The sequence below is a fragment of the Oncorhynchus clarkii genome, chromosome 21, assembly GCF_045791955.1.
Source record: "Oncorhynchus clarkii lewisi isolate Uvic-CL-2024 chromosome 21, UVic_Ocla_1.0, whole genome shotgun sequence".
NCBI lineage: Eukaryota > Metazoa > Chordata > Actinopteri > Salmoniformes > Salmonidae > Oncorhynchus > Oncorhynchus clarkii.
Window position 1 is genome coordinate 26,464,598 of NC_092167.1, and position 23,034 is coordinate 26,487,631.

The following is a 23,034-nucleotide window of genomic DNA, read 5'->3' on the forward strand; positions in this document are numbered from 1 at the left end:
CTCGCTTTTCCTTACTGACTTTTCCTCCCTTGGAAGTTGCTAGGAAAGGAAAAAGGCCAATTCTCAGAAACAATCCGGATGCCTCTGTAACGGAAATGTGTCTGAAGAGATAGCCTTGAATTGTACACAGTATACATCTTCTCTGCTCTATCTTGGTGTGTGCAGGTGACTGTGACTTTCTCCTCAGACCAATTGGCAGAACCCCCAGAATATGTTCTGGAAGTTAAGATAGGAGACATTGCTCCGTTTCTTGGGAACTGAGCCCGCGCGATAACAGCCAGTCATCTGCAAGAACCAACCCTATGAACCATGCCTATGTAGCTTTTTTGTGTAGCAGTATATAAGAGGACTGAAGGGACTTGTGGCAGACTTGTACTTTGCACGTGTGTTTGTTGTAACCTCTCCAGGTAACTGATAATAAAGACTTCATTTCATATTGACTTCAGGTGTCCCTGGTGTTGAATTTCCACCACACACCCCAAGAGTGAAGACAACCACACACCTACGACCCCAAACTTAAACCCGTGTTTTTATCTTTCCCTTCAGGCTTTTGGAAGGCCACCTCTCCCTCCTGCACCTCTCCTCTCCTGGTGCTGTGTAACTCTAAGAGCGGAGACAACCAAGGGGTTAAGTTTCTAAGGAAATTCAAACAGCTGCTCAACCCTGCACAGGTCTTTGACTTGATGAACGGAGGACCACAGCTGGGGTAAGAGTGCGACATCTTGGCCGTGTTATAATGTTTTTGATTGATAACCGTTAGATAGCGCTTTACTTTAAGCCTGCCAGGTATAAGGCTTTATAACTTGGTATAAGCACGTATGAGCCTTTATAATGTCTATTGAAGGTTGTCTACTGGTATTTATTCAGGATCATTATGAGATGATATTAAGACATTAAAAGGAGGTTATACATGCCCATGACGTCTCTTAATGCATTATAACGGCATCAGAGACTACAGATGAAAGTTAGCTATCTAGCTAAATCTGGGGCAATAGCATGTAATACATAGTCCCTGACAGATAAACGACAGAAATTATACCTGCTTTAAGTCAAGTATTATACCCTGATGAAGATGGCTTGTCTGTTATTAGGTTATACAATTATTGAATCTGAGCTCCTAGAGTGTGCAGCTCTCCTTTTCTTTTTTTAAGTGAAGAATTACCAGTCTTTCTTGTTAATGTTGATCCTTTGTAACAATCTTTGACTATTGACTATGAGAAGTGCTCCACTGATTCCAGCTCTCTCCTTTCCTATCTCCCACTATCCTCTGTTTCTCACCCTCTCTTTTCCAGTCTGCGTGTGTTCCAGAAGTTCGCTACGTTTCGTATCTTGGTGTGTGGCGGGGACGGTAGTGTTGGCTGGGTCCTGTCTGAACTGGATAAACTCAACCTGCACAAACAAGTAAATATTGGAGAGAGAGAGAGAGAGAGAGAGAGAGAGAGAGAGAGAGAGAGAGAGAGAGAGAGAGAGAGAGAGAGAGAGAGAGAGAGAGAGAGAGAGAGAGAGAGAGAGAGAGAGAGAGAGAGAGAGAGAGAGAGAGAGAGAGAGAGAGAGAGAGAGAGAGAGAGAGAGAGAGAGAGAGAGAGAGAGAGAGAGAGAGAGAGAGAAAATATGTGGAATATGTGGAGCGAATATGTGGAGCGCTAGATTCTGATCAATAAGTCTCTTCATATGTCTGTGTGTATATGTATTGATCTCTGTTCTGTGTGTTTCACCACCCCACCTCCCCTCCAGTGTCAGCTAGGGGTCCTCCCTCTGGGTACAGGTAATGACCTAGCCAGGGTGCTGGGATGGGGAGGACTATGTGATGATGATGCTCAACTGCTACAGATCCTGGAGAAGCTGGAGAGAGCAACCACCAAGATGCTTGACAGGTAGGAGCGATTTCGAGACTACATTGAATAAAGGGGCACTAAAAGTCACATAGGCAATTACAGTGTAGCTATGAAAGGTATTTTTATGAAAGCCATTTACAACTAAAAGGTATTTACTATCTGAAAGGTATTTACTATCTGAAAGGTATTTACTATCTGAAAGGTATTTATTATCTGAATGGTATTTGCTATCTGAAAGGTATTTATTATCTGATAGGGACAGTATTTATTATTTGAAAATAATTTACTATCTGAAAGGTATTTACTATCTGAAAGGTATTTATTATCTGAAAGGTATTGACTGTCTGAAAGGTATTTATTATCTGAAAGGTATTGACTATCTGAAAGGTATTGACTGTCTGAAAGGTATTTATTATCTGAAAGGTATTTATTATCTGAAAGGTATTGACTGTCTGAAAGGTATTTATTATCTGAAAGGTATTGACTGTCTGAAAGGTATTTATTATCTGAAAGGTATTGACTGTCTGAAAGGTATTTATTATCTGAAAGGTATTTATTATCTGAAAGGTATTGACTGTCTGAAAGGTATTTATTATCTGAAAGGTATTGACTATGTGAAAGGTATTTATTATCTGAAAGGTATTGACTGTCTGAAAGGTATTTATTATCGGAAAGGTATTGACTATCTGAAAGGTATTTATTATCTGAAAGGTATTTATTATCTGAACAGTATTTACTGTCTGAAAGGTATTTGCTATGATACTGGGACAGGATGTTGAGTCACAACTCATGAACATTTAACTGTAAGTGATAACATACAGAATATAAATCTGGACTTTGCAAGCCGTATCTTCTAAGACTGGATGAGCAACTTTCTCTATGGTTATCATACTAGAGAAGGATTAAGGTAAGCTGTTTAGTCTACCAAATAATCAGATAAATGATGAGGTCAATATGTTGAGTGAGTCAGAATAACTGTCAGTGTCATTTGTCCCGATTTCATGGGTTGATACAGTGCGATTTCCTGGCATTTGACATCCATGTTTGTTTGTGTTTTTGTTCTCAGGTGGAGTGTGATGACATACGAGCTGCCTACCAAACACTATCCCATGGTGAAGGAAGACGATTTTAGTCCCGACTCCCCCTTGCAGGTACGTAGGGCTCAGGTTTGAGCCAAAATGACACCAAGTTTTTTTTAAATACACAAGCTTTATCATGAAACCGTCTGTTTCTCTTTGAGCCAAAATGACACCACAGTTTCTCACAATATACAAGCTTTTCCAGGAAACTGGTTGTTTCTTTAAGCCAAAATGACACCAGAGTGCTTCTAAATACACAGGCTTTATCATGAAACTGGTTGTTAATAAGTCAGTATTTGGACTACGTGATATCATCAGAACATCCCTGGAGAGACCTGAAAATACCTGTGCAGTGATTCTCCCCGTCCAACCTGACAGAGCTTAAGAGGATCTACAGAGAAGAATGCCCAAATATAATTCCAAGCTTGTAGCATCATACCCAATAAGACTCGAGACTGTAATCGCTGCCAAAGATGCTTCAAGAAAGTACTGAGTAAAGGGACTAAACTCTTTGAATACTTATGTGATATTGTTTTGCTTTGTCATTATGGGGAACCCCAGGAAGAGTAGCCAATGCCTTGGAGAGTCTAATTGGGGATTCCAATAAATACTACTACTAACACTACTACTCTCTGAGCCAAAATTAAGCCACAGTTTATCTAAATGCACAGGATGTATCATGAAACTGGTTTTTCCTCTCCTCTCAGGTCCATATCACTCAGTTTGCATAGGACTCACGTTTGAGCTGAAGTACCGACACAATTTCTCAAAATACACAAGCTTTTACATTTAACTGGTTGTTAATCTCTGAGCCAAAATGACACCACAGTTTCTCACAATGCACAGGCTTTTTAATGAAACTGTCATACCTCTCCCCTCAGGTTCACATCACTCAGTATGCAGACTCTGTGGCCTCCCACCTCACCAAGATCCTGGACTCTGACAAACATATGGACGTCATATCCTCTGCCAAGTACGTGTGATGCATGCTGGGATAGCCCAGTCCTCCAGATGTGATGGGGGGGTGGAGGAGGGATATGGGTAGGTAAGGAGGAAGGATGAGTGGGAGGGAGGGAGAGAGGGAGAGATTGAGAGAGAAGGGAGGGTGGGATCATGTCTGAATGTCATGGGGATGTCTGGAGTGAAGGAGGAGATAAATCAGAGAGAGGGAGTGTCTCTGAAGAGGGAGGGAATGGGAAAGGCTAATAGAGAGAGGAGATAGGGAGGGTGTGTCTGTGTGTCTCTCTGTATTGATTTTCTCCTCTGCCAAGGGCACTGCTCGGTCCCTCTGCCAGCTGGGTCCTTACACAAGATTAAACCTTACTTAGTATACTACTTGGGGGACATTTGAAGAGCATTAGACTAGAGACAATACTTAGGGGGCCTCCTTGGCAGAGGAGGCGTACTACTGTAGAGCGTACTACCTAGGGGACATCGTCCGTGTAATAGGGAATGGCATGTCTGCTCTATGCTTATACTGTGTACGTATCTCTCTCACCTGAAATGTGAAGTACAGTATGGTTTATTGACTTTACATACATAATACAGGAATGGAGAAATATATTTCACACTCGTATCTCTCGCTCTCTTCCTCCATCCCACTCACCCCCCTCTCTCTTTCTCTCTCTTTCTCCACCCCTCTCCATCTCTCTCTCTTTCTCTCTCTCTCTCTCTCCATCCCACTCACCCGCTCTCCTTCCCTGTCTCCATCCCTCTCTCCTGCAGGTTTTTGTGTGGAACGGTAAATGATTTTGTAGCGGAGGTGGGGAGAGCATACGAGAGAGCTACAGAGAACAAGGAGGAGGCAGACGCTATGGCCAAGAAGGTGTGTGTGTGTGCATGCATGTGTGTTTCTGTGTGCATAAATGTGTGTGTCTTACGTAACAGGTTGTATAATGCGGATAACAAGTGGGCAGAGAGAGGTGGGTAGTGGTAGAGGAGCATCTAGAAAATGTCAAAGTTTGAGGTTTCATTCCAAATGGCACCCTATTCACTTTATAGTACGCTACTTTTGACCAGACCTGTATGAGTCCTGGTCAAAAGTAATGCACTGCATAGAGAAAAGGGCTCCATTTGGGACGTAGACAGATGCATTCACTCCTCTCTAACTGTCTGGAAGCAAAGTGTAGTATGTTTAACCCTGAATATTTTTAAACGTCCATATTTTTAAACGATCCTGGTTCTACAATATTTACATAAAGTATCTATTGTGTTGTATTTTTATATATATATAGAGTATAGAGTATAGTACAGAGTGTAAAGTTCATCCAAATTGAACTCTATGAGAAGCTGGACAGCCTGGTGAAGGGTTTGGGTTAGTGTTTATCTCTCCCTCAGTGTGCCCTGTTGAATGAGAAACTGGACAGTCTGGTGAAGGCTCTGAGTGAGGAGGCTGATGCCCAGGTGGTCCCAGCCGGCAGTGTGCCACCCCAGGATGGGGACCAGGAGAGGGGTACAGACACTACCGGAGGGGAACCCCGGCCCCCATACAGGTTAGGGTTGAGGTCAATTCACGTTTACCTCACTCAATGGAGGAAATTATTTGAAATTAATATTTAAAAATAAAATAAAAAATGTATTAAATAAATAGCTTATCTTTTTCAGTTGGATGGATTGCTTTTTTTCAATTATTGAATTGGAATTTCATTTTACTTTCTGAATTGACTTACTTGAATTTGAATTGTCTCCAAACCTGCCATAGGTCCAGAGAACAGCTTATGCTGAGAGCTAACAGTCTGAAGAAAGCACTGAGACAGATAATAGAACAGGCTGAGAAAGGTACAACACACACACACATAAACACATATATAGAAACATACACTATATATACAAAATTATGTGGACACCCCTTCAAATTAGTAGATTCGGCTATTTCAGGCCACACCTGTTGCTGACAGGTGTATAAAATAAAGCACACAGCCATGCAATCTCCATAGACAAACATTGGCAGTAGAATGGCCTTACTTAAGACCTCAGTGACTTAAACATGTCAATGTCATAGGTTGCCACCTTTCCAACAAGTCAGTTTGTCAAATTGATGCCCTGCTGGAGCTGCCCCGGTCAACTGTATGTACTGTTACTGTGAAGTGGAAACGTCTAGGAGTAACAGCGACTCAGCTGCGAAGTGGTAGGCCACACAAGCTCACAGAACGGGACCACTGAGTGCTGAAGCACGTAGCGAGTAAAAATAGTCTGTCTTCAGTTGCAACATCACTACTGAGTTCCAAACTGCCTCTGGAACCTCAGCACAAGAACTGTTTGTCGGGAGCTTCATGAAAAGGGTTTCCATGGCCAAGCAGCTGCACACAATCCTAAGATCACCATGTGCAATGCCAAGCATCGGCTGCAGTGGTATAAAGCTCACCACCATTGGACTCTGGAGCGGTGGAAACGCATTTTCTGTAGTGATGCTTCACCATCTGGCAGTCCGAACGAACAAATCTGGGCTTGGTGGATGCCAGGAGAACTCTACCTGCCCGAATGCATAGTGCCAACTGTAAAGTTTGGTGGAGGAGGAATAATGGTCTGGGGCTGTTTTTCATGGTTCGGGCTAGGTCCCTTAGTTCCAGTGAAGGAACATTTTAACGCTACAGCATACAATGACATTCTAGACGATTATGTGCTTTGTGGCAACAGTTTGGAGAAGGCCCTTTCCTGTTTCAGCATGACAATGCCCCCATGCACAAAGAGAGATCCACACAGAAATAGTTTGGAAGAACTTGACTGGCCTGCACAGAGCCCTGACCTCATCCGCATCGAACTCCTTTGGGATGAATTGGAACGCCAACTGTGAGCCAGGCCTAGCCGCCCAACATTAGTGCCTGACCTCACTAATGCTCATGTGGCTGAATGGAAATAAGTCCCCGCAGCAATAGTCCAACATCTAGTGGAAAGCCTTCCCAGAAGAGTGGAGGCTCATTATAGCAGTAAAAGGGGTACCAGCTCCATATTAATGCCCACGATTTTGTAATGAAATGTCAAACGAGATGTGGTGTATAATGACTAGATATATACAGTTGAAGTCGGACGTTTACATACACTTAGGTTGGAGTCATTAAAACTTGTTTTTCAACAACTCCACAAATTTCTTGTTAACATCTACTTTGTGCATGACACAAGTAATTTTTCCAACAATTGTTTACAGACAGATTATTTCACTTATAATTCATTGTATCACAATTCCAGTGGGTCAGAAGTTTACATACACTAAGTTGACTGTGCCATTAAACAGCTTGGGAAATTCCACAAAAGTATGTCATGGCTTTAGAAGTTTCTGATAGGCTGATTGACATCATTTGAGTCAATTGGAGGTGTACCTGTGGATGTATTTCAAGGCCTACCTTCAAACTCATTGCTTGACATCATGGGAAAATCAAAAGAAATCAGCTAAGACCTCAGAAAAAAAATTGTTGACTTCCACAAGTCTGGTTCATCCTTGGGAGCAATTTCCAAACGCCTGAAGGTACCACGTCCATCTGTACAAACAATAGTACGCAAGTATAAACACCATGTGACCACGCAGCCGTCTTACCGCTCAGGAAGGAGATGCGTTCTGTCTCCTTGAGATTAACGTACTTTGGTTCGAAAAGTGCAAATCAATCCCAGAACAACAGCAAAGGACCTTGTGAAGATGCTGGAGGAAACAGGTACAAAGTATCTATATCCACAGTAAAACGAGTCCTATATGGACATAACCTAAAAGGTCGCTCAGCAAGGAAGAAGCCACTGCTCCAAAACCTCCATAAAAAAGCCAGACTACGGTTTGCAACTGCACATGGGGACAAAGATCGTACTTTTTGGAGAAATGTCCTCTGGTCTGATGAAACAAAAATAGAACTGTTTGTCCATAATGACCATTATTATGTTTGGAGGAAAAAGGGGGAGGCTTGCAAGCCGAAGCCGCATCATGTTGTGGGGGTGCTTTGCTGCAGGAGGGGCTGGTGCACTTCACAAAATAGATGGAGTGGAGTGGCCTTCACAAAGCCCTGACCTCAATCCCATAGAAAAGTTGTGGGCAGAACTGAAAAAGCGTGTGCAAACAAGGAGGCCTACAAACCTGACTCAGTTACACCAGGTCTGTCAGGGGGAATGGGATAAAATTCATCCAACTTATTGTGGGAAGCTTGTGGAAGGCTACCCAAAACGTTTTACCTAAGTTAAACAATTTAAAGGCAATGCTACCAAGTACGAATTGAGTGTATGTAAACATCTAACCCATTGGGAATGTGATGAAAGAAATAAAAGCTGAAATAAATCACTCTCAACAATTATTCTGACATTTCACATTCTTAAAATAAAGTGGTGATCCTAACTGACCTAAGACAGGTAATATTTAATAGGCTTAAATGTCAGGAATTGTGAAAACTGAGTTTAATGTATTTGGCTTAGGTGTATGTAAACTTCCGACTTCAACTGTACACTGTGACACACACACACATACAGAAGCGCTAATGTACTGCAGACGCCCACATAAAATCTCACATATACTGCTCTCTCCATCTTTCTCTCCCCCACTCTCTCCCTCTTTCTCACTCCTTCGCTCTCTCTCCAGTGGTGGATGAACAGAATAAACACACTCATCTCCAGCGCATGTCTTCCTCCTCCTCCATCAAGAGAGAGAACAGTGAGGAACTGAAAGAGGCAGAGCCACGTGAGTTACTACAGACACACGCTCACACACATGAACACACACACACACTTTGAATCCTACATTTGCCCAGGTTTGAATCCTACTCTAGATGCACTCTGACTTCTAATTGCAGTCAACAATAATAATATTAATATTATAGCACTTACATGTTTGGGCCACAGTACTGAGAGGGAGGGCCTTGTAAATGTTTCAATTGAAATCAGATAAGATAATAAGTCAAATCACACTTCCCGGTCCATTTACCCATTATGCCTCTCTCAGGTCACGTCAGTTTAAGCCCCTCTTCCTCCTCCTCCACCATTGTCCTGGAGAAACCAGAGAGTCTCAGCCCTCCGTCTTTCAACGAAGAGTAAGTAGTGTGTGTTTAAAAAAATATATATATCTAGAAATTACATAAAATACCTCAATGCAAGTTTGATTGAATGTAGCACAGTTCACAATCAATCCGTCTTTGTTGATACAGTGCCTTGCGAAAGTATTCGGCCCCCTTGAACTTTGCGACCTTTTGCCACATTTCAGGCTTCAAACATAAAGATATAAAACTGTATTTTTTTGTGAAGAATCAACAACAAGTGGGACACAATCATGAACTGGAACGACATTTATTGGATATTTCAAACTTTTTTAACAAATCAAAAACTGAAAAATTGGGCGTGCAAAATTATTCAGCCCCTTTACTTTCAGTGCAGCAAACTCTCTCCAGAAGTTCAGTGAGGATCTCTGAATGATCCAATGTTAACCTAAATGACTAATGATGATAAATACAATCCACCTGTGTGTAATCAAGTCTCCGTATAAATGCACCTGCACTGTGATAGTCTCAGAGGTCCGTTAAAAGCGCAGAGAGCATCATGAAGAACAAGGAACACACCAGGCAGGTCCGAGATACTGTTGTGAAGAAGTTTAAAGACGGATTTGGATACAAAAAAATTTCCAAAGCTTTAAACATCCCAAGGAGCACTGTGCAAGCGATAATATTGAAATGGAAGGAGTATCAGACCACTGCAAATCTACCAAGACCTGGCCGTCCCTCTAAACTTTCAGCTCATACAAGGAGAAGACTGATCAGAGATGCGGCCAAGAAGCCCATGATCACTCTGGATGAACTGCAGAGATCTACAGCTGAGGTGGGAGACTCTGTCCATAGGACAACAATCAGTCGTATATTGCACAAATCTGGCCTTTATGGAAGAGTGGCAAGAAGAAAGCCATTTCTTAAAGATATCCATAAAAAGTGTTGTTTAAAGTTTGCCACAAGCCACCTGTGAGACACACCAAACATGTGGAAGAAGGTGCTCTGGTCAGATGAAACCAAAATTGAACTTTTTGGCAACAATGCAAAACGTTATGTTTGGCGTAAAAGCAACACAGCTGAACACACCATCCCCCCCTGTCAAACATGCAGCAGGGACAGGGAAGATGGTTAAAATTGATGGGAAGATGGATGGAGCCAAATACAGGACCATTCTGGAAGAAAACCTGATGGAGTCTGCAAAAGACCTGAGACTGGGACGGAGATTTGTCGTCCAACAAGACAATGATGCAAAATATAAAGCAAAATCTACAATGGAATGGTTCAAAAATAAACATATCCAGGTGTTAGAATGGCCAAGTCAAAGTCCAGACCTGAATCCAATCGAGAATCTGTGGAAAGAACTGAAAACTGCTGTTCACAAATGCTCTCCATCCAACCTCACTGAGCTCGAGCTGTTTTGCAAGGAGGAATGGGAAAAAATGTCAGTCTCTCGATGTGCAAAACTGATAGAGACATACCCCAAGCGACTTACAGCTGTAATCGCAGCAAAAGGTGGCGCTACAAAGTATTAACTTAAGGGGGCTGAATAATTTTGCACGCCCAATTTTTCAGTTTTTTATTTGTTAAAAAGGTTTAAAATATCCAATAAATGTCGTTCCACTTCATGATTGTGTCCCACTTGTTGTTGATTCTTCACAAAAAAATACAGTTTTATATCTTTATGTTTGAAGCCTGAAATGTGGCAAAAGGTCGCAAAGTTCAAGGGGGCCGAATACTTTCGCAAGGCACTGTACAATATTACAGTGAGTGGTTTTACAGTAGTTACAGAAAAACAAGAGGAAATATAGGCTACTAATTAGTGCGCAATACAACTCAAGAATTGATATTGGAGAGTATTCATGTTCCTTATGCTGTGTGTACCTCTACAGTCAGTGCTCAGAGAAGTGTGTAATGAACAACTACTTTGGGATCGGTCTGGATGCTAAGATCTCCCTGGAGTTCAACAACAAGAGAGATGAACATCCCAAGAAATGCAGGTACACAGTAAATATCCTCTTATTCAAATACAAACTTTATTGATACATATACTGTGTATTGCAATATAGTGTACAATTTTGCACCAAGGCAATGAAAGGTAAATGGAAGTTGAAATTAGAATGTTTCTTCAATGGTTAAATGTTTTAGCATATCAGGGTACTGGATGAAAGTAATCAAATACATCCTTCTTTCTCTCTGCAGTAGTCGTACTAAGAACAAGTTGTGGTATGGAGTGATGGGCACCAAGGAACTGGTACATAAGACATACAAGAATCTGGAACAACGAGTACTGTTGGAAGTAAGGTCACACACAGTTGTCTGCCAAATAATACCAAGACAAACAAATACACACTTCGAAGGAATAAGGAAATACAGTGCCTTGCGAAAGTATTCGGCTCCCTTGAACTTTGCGACCTTTTGCCACATTTTAGGCTTCAAACATAAAGATATAAAACTGTTTTTTTTTGTGAAGAATCAACAACAAGTGGGACACAATCATGAAGTGGAACGACATTTATTGGATATTTAAAACTTTTTTAACAAATCAAAAACTGAAAAATTGGGCGTGCAAAGTTATTCAGCCCCCTTAAGTTAATACTTTGTAGCGCCACCTTTTGCTGCGATTACAGCTGTAAGTCGCTTGGAGTATGTCTCTATCAGTTTTGCACATCGAGAGACTGAATTTTTTTCCCATTCCTCCTTGCAAAACAGCTCGAGCTCAGTGAGGTTGGATGGAGAGCATTTGTGAACAGCAGTTTTCAGTTCTTTCCACAGATTCTCGATTGGATTCAGGTCTGGACTTTGACTTGGCCATTCTAACACCTGGATATGTTTATTTTTGAACCATTCCATTGTAGATTTTGCTTTATGTTTTGGATCATTGTCTTGTTGGAAGACAAATCTCCGTCCCAGTCTCAGGTCTTTTGCAGACTCCATCAGGTTTTCTTCCAGAATGGTCCTGTATTTGGCTCCATCCATCTTCCCATCAATTTTAACCATCTTCCCTGTCCCTGCTGAAGAAAAGCAGGCCCAAACCATGATGCTGCCACCACCATGTTTGACAGTGGGGATGGTGTGTTCAGCTGTGTTGCTTTTACGCCAAACATAACGTTTTGCATTGTTGCCAAAAAGTTCAATTTTGGTTTCATCTGACCAGAGCACCTTCTTCCACATGTTTGGTGTGTCTCCCAGGTGGCTTGTGGCAAACTTTAAACGACACTTTTTATGGATATCTTTAAGAAATGGCTTTCTTCTTGCCACTCTTCCATAAAGGCCAGATTTGTGCAATATACGACTGATTGTTGTCCTATGGACAGAGTCTCCCCCCTCAGCTGTAGATCTCTGCAGTTCATCCAGAGTGATCATGGGCCTCTTGGCTGCATCTCTGATCAGTCTTCTCCTTGTATGAGCTGAAAGTTTAGAGGGACGGCCAGGTCTTGGTAGATTTGCAGTGGTCTGATACTCCTTCCATTTCAATATTATCGCTTGCACAGTGCTCCTTGGGATGTTTAAAGCTTGGGAAATCTTTTTGTATCCAAATCCGGCTTTAAACTTCTTCACAACAGTATCTCGGACCTGCCTGGTGTGTTCCTTGTTCTTCATGATGCTCTCTGCGCTTTTAACGGACCTCTGAGACTATCACAGTGCAGGTGCATTTATACAGAGACTTGATTACACACAGGTGGATTGTATTTATCATCATTAGTCATTTAGGTCAACATTGGATCATTCAGAGATCCTCACTGAACTTCTGGAGAGAGTTTGCTGCACTGAAAGTAAAGGGGCTGAATCATTTTGCACGCCCAATTTTTCAGTTTTTGATTTGTTCAAAAAGTTTGAAATATCCAATAAATGTCGTTCCACTTCATGATTGTGTCCCACTTGTTGTTGATTCTTCACAAAAAAATACAGTTTTATATCTTTATGTTTGAAGCCTGAAATGTGGCAAAAGGTTGCAAAGTTCAAGGGGGCCGAATACTTTCGCAAGGCACTGTATGTTTTAGTCTAGTGTGACTTCTACTAAATGGCACTCCAACATCTTTTTCTGACGTTGTGGTGTAGTTATCTGTAATATTATCAGTACATATTAGAGAGGGATTATTAGAGAGGGATTGACAATAAAATGATGTCTCTCTCTCTCTCTCTCTCTCTCTCTCTCTCTCTCTCTCTCTCTATAGTGTGATGGTGTACCTATGTGTCTGCCTAGTCTTCAGGGTCTAGCTGTTCTCAACATCCCGAGCTATGCGGGGGGAATCAACTTCTGGGGGGGAACCAAAGAGGACAACGTGAGTTAACACACTCTTTTCTTATTCACTGAAAAAAATTTACACTTTGCAGCTAGCTTTTAGCTAATATACTGTCTTACCTGGTAACAGTTTTTCAGGATTAATTTCAACAAATGTCACACTCTTATATGCATTTAGTGTGTTTTTTATTTTTGCAAGTAATCCTTTTTTGGGTTCTGTGTGTTCAGAATTTTGGCGCTCCGTCGTTTGATGATAAGAAGTTAGAGGTGGTGGCTGTGTTTGGCAGTATGCAGATGGCTGTATCCAGAGTCATCAACATCCAACACCACCGCATAGCACAGGTAACATCACACACACCACCGCATAGCACAGGTAACATCACACACACCACCGCATAGCACAGGTAACATCACACACACCACCGCATAGCACAGATAACATCACACACACCACCGCATAGCACAGGTAACATCACACACACCACCGCATAACACAGGTAACATCACACACACCACCGCATAACACAGGTAACATCACACACACAACCACATAGCACAAGTAACATCACACACACCACCACACAGGTAACATCACACACACAACCACATAGCACAAGTAACATCACACACACCACCGCATAACACAGGTAACATCACACACACCACCGCATAGCACAGGTAACATCACACACACCACCGCATAGCACAGGTAACATCACACACACCACCGCATAACACAGGTAACATCACACACACCACCGCATAACACAGGTAACATCACACACACAACCACATAGCACAAGTAACATCACACACACCACCGCATAACACAGGTAACATCACACACACCACCGCATAGCACAGGTAACATCACACACACCACCGCATAACACAGGTAACATCACACACACCACCGCATAACACAGGTAACATCACACACACCACCACATAGCACAGGTAACATCACACACACCACCGCATAGCACAGGTAACATCACACACACCACCGCATAGCACAGGTAACATCACACACACCACCGCATAGCACAGGTAACATCACACACACCACCGCATAGCACAGGTAACATCACACACACCACCGCATAGCACAGGTAACATCACACACACCACCGCATAGCACAGGTAACATCACACACACCACCGCATAGCACAAGTAACATCACACACACCACCGCATAACACAGGTAACATCACACACACCACCGCATAGCACAGGTAACATCACACACACCACCGCATAGCACAGGTAACATCACACACACCACCGCATAACACAGGTAACATCACACACACCACCGCATAACACAGGTAACATCACACACACAACCACATAGCACAGGTAACATCACACACACCACCGCATAGCACAGGTAACATCACACACACCACCGCATAACACAGGTAACATCACACACACCACCGCATAACACAGGTAACATCACACACACCACCACATAGCACAGGTAACATCACACACACCACCGCATAGCACAGGTAACATCACACACACCACCGCATAGCACAGGTAACATCACACACACCACCGCATAGCACAGGTAACATCACACACACCACCGCATAGCACAGGTAACATCACACACACCACCGCATAGCACAGGTAACATCACACACACCACCGCATAGCACAGGTAACATCACACACACCACCGCATAGCACAGGTAACATCACACACACCACCGCATAGCACAGGTAACATCACACACACTAACACACAAACCTTCAACACATGCATCACAGTCACATTTTAAAGTTCTAAAGACAGTAGACATTATATTGAATTGACCACACTCACATACATACTGAATCTCTCTCTCTCTCTCTCTCTCTCTCTCTCTCTCTCTCTCTCTCTCTCTCTCCCCATCTCTCTCTCTCTCTCTCTCTCTCTCTCTCCCCATCTCTCTCTCTCTCTCTCTCTCCCCATCTCTCTCTCTCCCCATCTCTCTCTCTCCCCATCTCTCTCTCTCCCCATCTCTCTCTCTCCCCCATCCCTCTCTCCCCATCTCCCCTCCTCCTTCCCCCTCACTCTCCTCCCTCTCTCCAGTGTCGTCAGGTGAAGATAACTATCCTAGGGGAGGAGGGTGTACCAGTACAGGTGGATGGCGAAGCATGGATCCAACCTCCAGGGATAGTCAAGATCACACACAAGAACAGAGCTCAGATGCTCACCAGAGACAGGGTACGTTTATGTTTGGGAGGGTGTGAGTGTGTATGGATAGGCAAACTTTTGTTCCAGGCCATCTCTGACACACCTAATTCAATTGATCAAATAATTGTTTGGTTTGTCGAATTAAGTGTGTGAGTGCTGGGCTGGAACAAAAGCCTGCACAGCAGGATTAAGGAACACTGCATTAGGGCAACATATGTATCTAATAAACCTCTACACATCCATCATGTCCATTCTGTTCATTTTATTCCTACATTCTATTGCTATGTTCCAGAACTTTGAGAGGACTCTAACATCATGGGAGGATAAGAGGAAGATTGACACCTACCGTTCCTCCAGGCCCCGCCTCAACTCTCAGCAGTCTATGGAATACCTCACAGAGGAGGAATGTGCTCAAGTACAGCAACTAGGGATGGTGGCAGACACACTCATCACTAGGTATTCAATGAAATATTTTATGAAAAATTCATTGAGAAAATATGAAATATACATTTGAATTTACTGAATTTTTACCTAAACAGGCATGTAAAATTAAGAACAAATTCTGGTAGCACTTTATAATAAAAAAATGGTATAATGGATTAGTAAATAGTTTATTTATCATTTGGCTGAAATTATACAAAGGTTCTGGAGCGTCATTTTAAAGGTAGACTCAGCGATATGACATAGGCGGAGTAAACAGCAGAGTGGGTAAATTTCCGCAATAACTAAGATTGTTGAAGCGCGAGGATAAACTTCCCCCGCTGTTTTGGACCTGTACCTACCACGCTCTAAACAGAGTGAAGCTAACCCATGCACATACGCAGATATTGTGTGTGAGGAGCAAAGTCTTGCATCTCACACACGGCAATATCTGCAGTGCTGCTTGTAGCGACGTCATTTTGCTGAGTCTATCTAAGGTCTCAAAATAGCCGAGAACATATCAATGGTAAAAGAATAAGCACGCAAGGATGTTAAAGGAATTATAATGAACATTTTATTCACAAAAACTGTTGTGGACTTGAGGAAGAGTTTCAATGTGAATGTTTTGCTAATGTTGTCAACCTTGCGAACGTAAACTAATCATAAAACAGGGACATATAGCCCACACACGACAGCGGGCCGGACAGGCCAGTTCTGCTCCAGAAGATTTTTATTCCTTCATTACTACTGATATGTCATTGAGGTAGAAATGTCACATGTATTTATTTACAGTTAGACATTTTACAGATGTAGACAAACAATGAAATGCTTACTTCCCAACAATGCAGAGAGAAAAATAAAAAAATAATATCAAGGAATAAATACACAATAAGAAACAATAACTCAAAATAATAACACAAGGAATAAATACACAATAAGAAACAATAACTCAAAATAATAACACAAGGAATAAATACACAATAAGAAACAATAACTCAAAATAATAACACAAGGAATAAATACACAATAAGAAACAATAACTCAAAATAATAACACAAGGAATAAATACACAATAAGAAACAATAACTCAAAATAATAACACAAGGAATAAATACACAATAGGAAACAATAACTCAAATAAAAAAAATTGGTCACATACACGTGGTTAGCAGATGTGAGTGTAGCGAAATGCTTGTGCTTTTAGTTCCGACTGAGCAGCAGTATCTAACATGTAATCTAACAATTCCACAACAACTACCTAATACACACAAATCCAAGTAAAGTAATGGAATAAGAATATATACATATAAATATATGAATGAGCAATGACCGAGCGGCATAGACAAGATGCAATAGATGGTTTAAAATACAGTATATACTGTACATATGAGATGAGTAATGCAAGATATGTAAAAAATTATTAAAGTGGCATTATTAAAGTGACTAGTGATTAATTTATTAAAGTAGCCAATGATTTCAAGTCTGTATGTTGGCAGCAGCCTCTCTATGTTAGTGATAGCTGTTTAACAGTCTGATGGCCTTGAGATAGAAGCTCTCGGTCTCAGCTCTCAGTCTCAGCTTTGATGCACATTAAACTGACCTCGCCTTCTGGATGGTAGCGGGGTTTAAAAGGTAGTGGCTCGGGTGGTTTTTGTTCTTGATGATCTTTTTGGCCTTTCTGTGACATCGGTGGCAGGTAGTTTGCCCCCGGTGATGTGTTGTGCAGACTGCACCACCCTCTGGAGAGCCTTGTGGTTGTGGGCCGTGCAGTTCCCATACCAGGCTGTGATGCAGCCCGGCAGGATGCTCTCAATTGTGCATCTGTAAAAGTTTGTGAGGGTTTTAGGTGACAAGCCACATTTCTTCAGCCTCCTGAGGTTGAAGAGGCGCGGTTGCGCCTTCTCCACCACACTCTCTGTGTGGGTGGACCATTTCAGTTTGTCTGTGATGTGTACGCCGAGGAACTTTCCACCTTCTCCACTGCTGTCCCATCGATGGGGGCTGCTCCCTCTGCTTTTTCCTGAAGTCCACGATAATCTCTTTGGTTTGTTGAGGTTGAGTGAGAGGTTGCTTTTATGACACCACCCTCCGTGTGCCCTCACCTCCTCCCTGTAGACTGTCTGGTCGTTGATGGTAATCAAGCCTACTACTGTTGTGTCGTCTGCAAACTTGATGATTGAGTTGGAGGCGTGCATGGCCACGCAGTCATGGGTGAACAGGGAGTACAGGAGGGGGCTGAGCATGCACCCTTGTGGGTTTTGAGGATCAGTGAAGTGGAGATGTTGTTTCCTACCTTCACCACCTGGGGGAGGCCTATCAGGAAGTCCAGGACCCAATTGCACAGGGCGCGATTGAGACCCAGGGCCTCTAGCTTAATGATGAGCTTGGAGGGTGCTATGGTGTTGAATGCTGAGCTATAGTCAATGAACAGCATTCTTACATAGGTATTCCTCTTGTCCAGATGGGATAGGGAAGTGTGCAGTGTTATGGCAATTGCATCGTCTGTGGACCTATTAGGGCGGTAAGCAAACTGAAGTGGGTCTAAGGTGACAGGTAGGGTGGAGGTGATATGATCCTTGACTAGCCTCTCAAAGCACTTCATGATGACAGAAGTGAGTGCTATGGGGCAATAGCCATTTAGTTCACTTACCTTTGCCTTCTTGGGTACAGGAACAATGGTGGCCATCTTGAAGCAAGTTGAGACAGCAGACTGGGAAAGGGAGAGATTTAATATGTCTGTAAACACACCAGCCAGCTGGTCCATACATGCTCTGAGAACGCGGCTAGGGATGCCGTTTGGGCCGGAAGCCTTGCAAGGGTTAAGACGTTTAAATGTCTTACTCACGTCGGCCACGGAGAAGGAGAGCCCACAGTCCTTGGCAGCGGGCTCCTTCAGTAGCACTGTATTATCCTCAAAGCAGGCAAAGAAGGTGTGTAGTTTGTCTGTGAGCAAGACATCGGTGTCCGTGATGTGGCTGGTTTTCTTTTTGTAGTCAGTGATTGTCTGTAGACCCTGCCGCGTACGCCTCGTGTCTGAGCCGTTGAATTGCGACTCCTCTTTGTCTACATACTGACATTTCGCTTGTTTGATTTCCTGGCGGATGGAATAACTACACTGTTTGTACCAGTACCGAATCAATGTGCAGGGGGTACAAGGTAATCAAGGTGGATATATACATATAGGTAGGGGTAAAGTGACTAGACAACAGGATAGATAATAAACAGTAGCATCAGCATATGTGCGATGTGGATGGCGGCATGCTTGGCCCTCCGTTTTCTGTAGTCCACGATCAGCTCCTTTGCCTTACTGACATTGAGGGAGAGGTTGTTGTCATGGCAACACACTGCCAGGTCACTGACCTCCTCCCTATAGGCTGTCTTATCGTTGTCGTTGATTATGCCTACTACCACCGTCTTGTCATCAGCAAACTTAATGATGGTGTTGGAGTCATGCGTGGCCATGCCATCGTGGGTGAACAGGGAGTACAGGAGGGGACTTAACACACACCAATTAGGGGCCCCCGTGTTGAGGGTCAGTGGCAGATGTGTTGTTGCCTACACTCACCACCTGGGGGCGGCCCGTCAGGAAGTCCAGGATCCAGTGTTCAGTCCCGGGGTCCTGAGCTTGGAGGGCACTATGGTGTTGAACGCTTAGCTGTAGTCAATGAACAGCATTCTCACATAGGTGTCGCTCTTGTCCAGGTCGGAGAGGGCTGTAAGTGCAATAGAGATTGCGTCATCTGTGGATATTTTGGGGCGGTATGCGAATTGGAGTGGGTCCAGGGTGTCAGGGATGATGGTGTTGATGTGAGCCATGACCAGCCTTTCAAAGCATTTCATGGCTACAGATGTGAGTGCTATGGGGCGAAAGTCATTTAGACAGGTTACCTTGTCGTTCAGGAACTATGGTGATCTGCTTGTCTGGTAGGCTGTCGTCACTGGCAGCTCACGGCTGAGTTTCCCTCTGTAATAGTTTGCAAGCCCTGCCACATCCAGCAAGCGTCAGAGCCAGCGTAGTAGGATTCGATCTTAGTCCTGAATTGATGCTTTACCTGTTTGATGGCTCATCAGATGTCGTAGCAGGATAACGTACGGTCGCTGTGGGGACAACGATGTCGATGCACTTATTAATGACGCCAGTGACTAATGTGGTAAACTCCTCAATGTTATCGGATGAATCCCGGAACATAATCCAGTCTGTGGTAGCGAAACAGTCCTGTATTGAGCTTGTCACTGGTACTTCCTGTTTGAGTTTTAGCTTGTAAGCAGGAATCATGAGGATTTTTTATTAAATTTTTATTTCACCTTTATTTAACCAGGTAGGCCAGTTGAGAACAAGTTCTCATTTACAACTGTGACCTGGCCAAGATAAAGCAAAGCAGTAAGAACACAAACAACAACACAGAGTTACACATGGAATAAACAAACGTACAGTCAATAACACAATATAAAAAGTCCATATACAGTGTGTGCAAATGGCGTGAGGAGGTAAGGAAATAAATAGGCCATAGTAGTGAAGTAATTACAATTTAGCAAATTAACACTGGAGTGATAGATGTGCAGATGATGATGTGCAAGTAGAAATACTGGTGTGCAAAAAAGTAAATAAAAACAAAATGGGGATGAGGTTGGTAGATTGGATGGGCTATTTACAGATGGGCTGTGTACAGCTGCAGCGATCTGTAAGCTTCTCAGATAGCTGATGCTTAAAGTTAGATATAGGGAGATATAATTCTCCAACTTCAGCGATTTTTGCAATTCGTTCCAGTCATTGGCAGCAGAGAACTGGAAGGAAAGGCGGCCAACGGAGGTGATGGCTTAAGTTATGGTCAGATTTTCCAAAGAGAGGGCGAGCGAGAGCCTTGTATGCATTTCTGTGTGTGGAGTAAAGGTTATCTCGAGTTTTGTAGCCTAAAGTTGCACAGGTGTCGGGCTGGTAAGAATGAGGTATAACAGATTTCAGTTTCCCTGCATTAAAATCACCGGCCATGGGAAACACTGCCTCGAGGTGTGCATTTTCCTGTTTGCTTATGGCCCTATACATCTCGCTGAGTGCAGTCTTATACCAGCATCTTTTTGTGGCAGTAAATAGACAGCAATGGAAAATATAGATTAAAACTCTCTTGATAAAATCGTATGGTATGTAGGTTATCATGAGTTATTCTAACTCTGGCAAGCAAAAACTTGAGACTTCCTAAACATTATAGATCGCACACCAGCTGTTTTTAACAAAGCGACACTCCCCTCCTCCCTTCATCTTACCCGAGGCTGCTGTCCAGTCTTGACGATGCATGCAAAAACCAGCAAGATGTATATTATTCATGTCGTTGACAAGCCATGGCTCCAAGAAACATACAGTTCTTCAGGTCCCGTCGATAGGATATTCTCGAACAGAGCAAGTCCAGTTTGTTCACTCGTGTATATAGTAACAATTTAATTATGAACAACTTACTATAAGATTTCACCTTTGTTATGACTGTAAAATATTTACGACCACACAGTAATTAGTGACAGTACAATATTGGCACCATTTCATATAAGCGATAACAGAGAAGTTTATCATAAACGTCCACTGAGCAGCCGTCTGAGCGGTGTGCAGACTCGTTCCAACTTTAGCTTGATTTCGTCCATCTGTGACCAAGTGAAAGTGGTCTTGTTTAAATTCTATGAAATTATTTAGTATTTTTTCATGGTGAGAGCTCTAAATCCGGCTGAGAATATCACAGTGAGATGAAACCACAACTGTTGGATTCGCTAGATTGTCCCCTTTCATATGCTCATATGCCGTCTCCAAGACTGGGGTCCGTTCTCTCAGAGGAAGAGCAAATATATTCTTTGTCTGGATAGGCCAGAAAATTTGACATGCCACTAGGGTCTGAAACCTGACACTTCAAGTCTGCTTCGCTGAGAGAGTGGTAGTGGAGAGCAGACAGATGGGGCTTTCTGGCACTGTAAGGCACAGGACCCAACAACATTCACAGAGCACTTTGTACACCAAAATGTCAGTCGGAACCAGTCCAGAACCACTCAGTCCCCCATTTACAGTGGCTTGCAAAAGTATTCACCCCATTGGCATTGTTACTATTTTATTGCTTTACAACCTGGAATTAAAATGTATTTTTGTGGGGGGTTGTATCATTTGATTTACACAACATGCATACCACTTTGAAGATGCTAAATCTTTTTTATGGTGGAACAAACAAGAAATAACACAAAAAAAAATGAAAACTTGATTCTGCATAACTATTCACCCCTTAAAGTCAATGCTTAGTAGAGCCACCTTTTGCAGCAATTACAGCTGCGAGTCTTTTGGGTTATGTCTCTATAAGCTTGGCACATCTAGCCACTGGGATTTTTACCCATTCTTCAAGACAAAACTGCTCCAGCTACTTCAAGTTGGGTAGGTTCTGCTGGTGTACAACAATCTTTAAGTCATACCACAGATTCTCAATTGGATTGAGGTCTGGGCTTTGACTAGGCCATTCCAAGACATTTAAATGTTTCCCCTTAAACCACTTAAGTGTTGCTTTAGCAGTATGCTTAGGGTCATTGTCCTGCTGGAAGGTGAACCACCGTCCCAGTCTCAAATCTCTGGAAGACTGAAACAGGTTTCCATCAAGAATTTCCCTGTATTTAGTGCCATCCATCATTCCTCCAATTCAATCCATAATTCCTTCCAGTTTCCCAGTCCCTGCCGGTGAAAAACATCCCACACCATGATGCTGCCACCACCATGCTTCACTGTGGGGATGATGTTCTCAGGGTGATGAGAGGTGTTGGGTTTTTGCCAGACATGGCGTTCTTCTTGGCTCATCTAACCAGAGTACTTTCTTCGATATGTTTGCTGAGTCTCCCACATGCCTTTTGGCAAACACCAAATGTGTTTGCTTATTTTCTTCTTTAAGCAATGGCTTTTTTCTGGCCACTCTTCCGTAAAGCCCAGCTCTGTGGAGTGTATGGCTTAAAGTGGTCCTATGGACAGACACTCCAGTCTCCGCTGTGGAGTTTTGCAGCTCCTTCAGAGTTATCTTTGGTCTCTTTGCTGCCTCTCTGATTAATGCCCTCCTTGCCTGGTCTGTATGTTTTTGAGGGTTGCCCTCTCTTGGCAGGTTTGTGGTGGTGCTATATTCTTTCAATTTTTGTATAGTGGATTTAATGGTGCTCCGTGGGATGTTCAAAGTTTCTGATATTTTTAAAACCCAACCCTGATCTGTACTTCTCCACAACTTTGTCACTGATCTGTTTGGAGAGCTCATTAGTCGCCATGGTGCTGCTTGCTTGGTGGTGCCACTTGTTTAGTGGTGTTGCAGACTCTGGGGCCTT

General features: G+C 42.8%; 1 protein-coding gene across 3 annotated transcripts in view; it reads left to right on the forward strand.

Moving 5' to 3' along the window:
* LOC139378798 (diacylglycerol kinase delta) overlaps positions 1-23,034 on the forward strand; it is a 117,455-nt gene that overhangs the window by 79,867 nt on the left and 14,554 nt on the right. For all 3 annotated transcript variants that reach the window (XM_071121304.1, XM_071121305.1, XM_071121303.1), the window contains 16 exons: positions 547-706; positions 1,293-1,401; positions 1,735-1,874; positions 2,902-2,986; positions 3,796-3,887; positions 4,640-4,739; positions 5,252-5,406; positions 5,616-5,692; positions 8,466-8,564; positions 8,826-8,913; positions 10,749-10,856; positions 11,059-11,155; positions 13,035-13,142; positions 13,331-13,444; positions 15,187-15,321; positions 15,584-15,747. In XM_071121304.1, the coding sequence (XP_070977405.1) occupies positions 547-706; positions 1,293-1,401; positions 1,735-1,874; positions 2,902-2,986; positions 3,796-3,887; positions 4,640-4,739; positions 5,252-5,406; positions 5,616-5,692; positions 8,466-8,564; positions 8,826-8,913; positions 10,749-10,856; positions 11,059-11,155; positions 13,035-13,142; positions 13,331-13,444; positions 15,187-15,321; positions 15,584-15,747 (1,831 nt within the window). The remainder of the gene's footprint in view (positions 1-546; positions 707-1,292; positions 1,402-1,734; positions 1,875-2,901; positions 2,987-3,795; positions 3,888-4,639; positions 4,740-5,251; positions 5,407-5,615; positions 5,693-8,465; positions 8,565-8,825; positions 8,914-10,748; positions 10,857-11,058; positions 11,156-13,034; positions 13,143-13,330; positions 13,445-15,186; positions 15,322-15,583; positions 15,748-23,034) is intronic.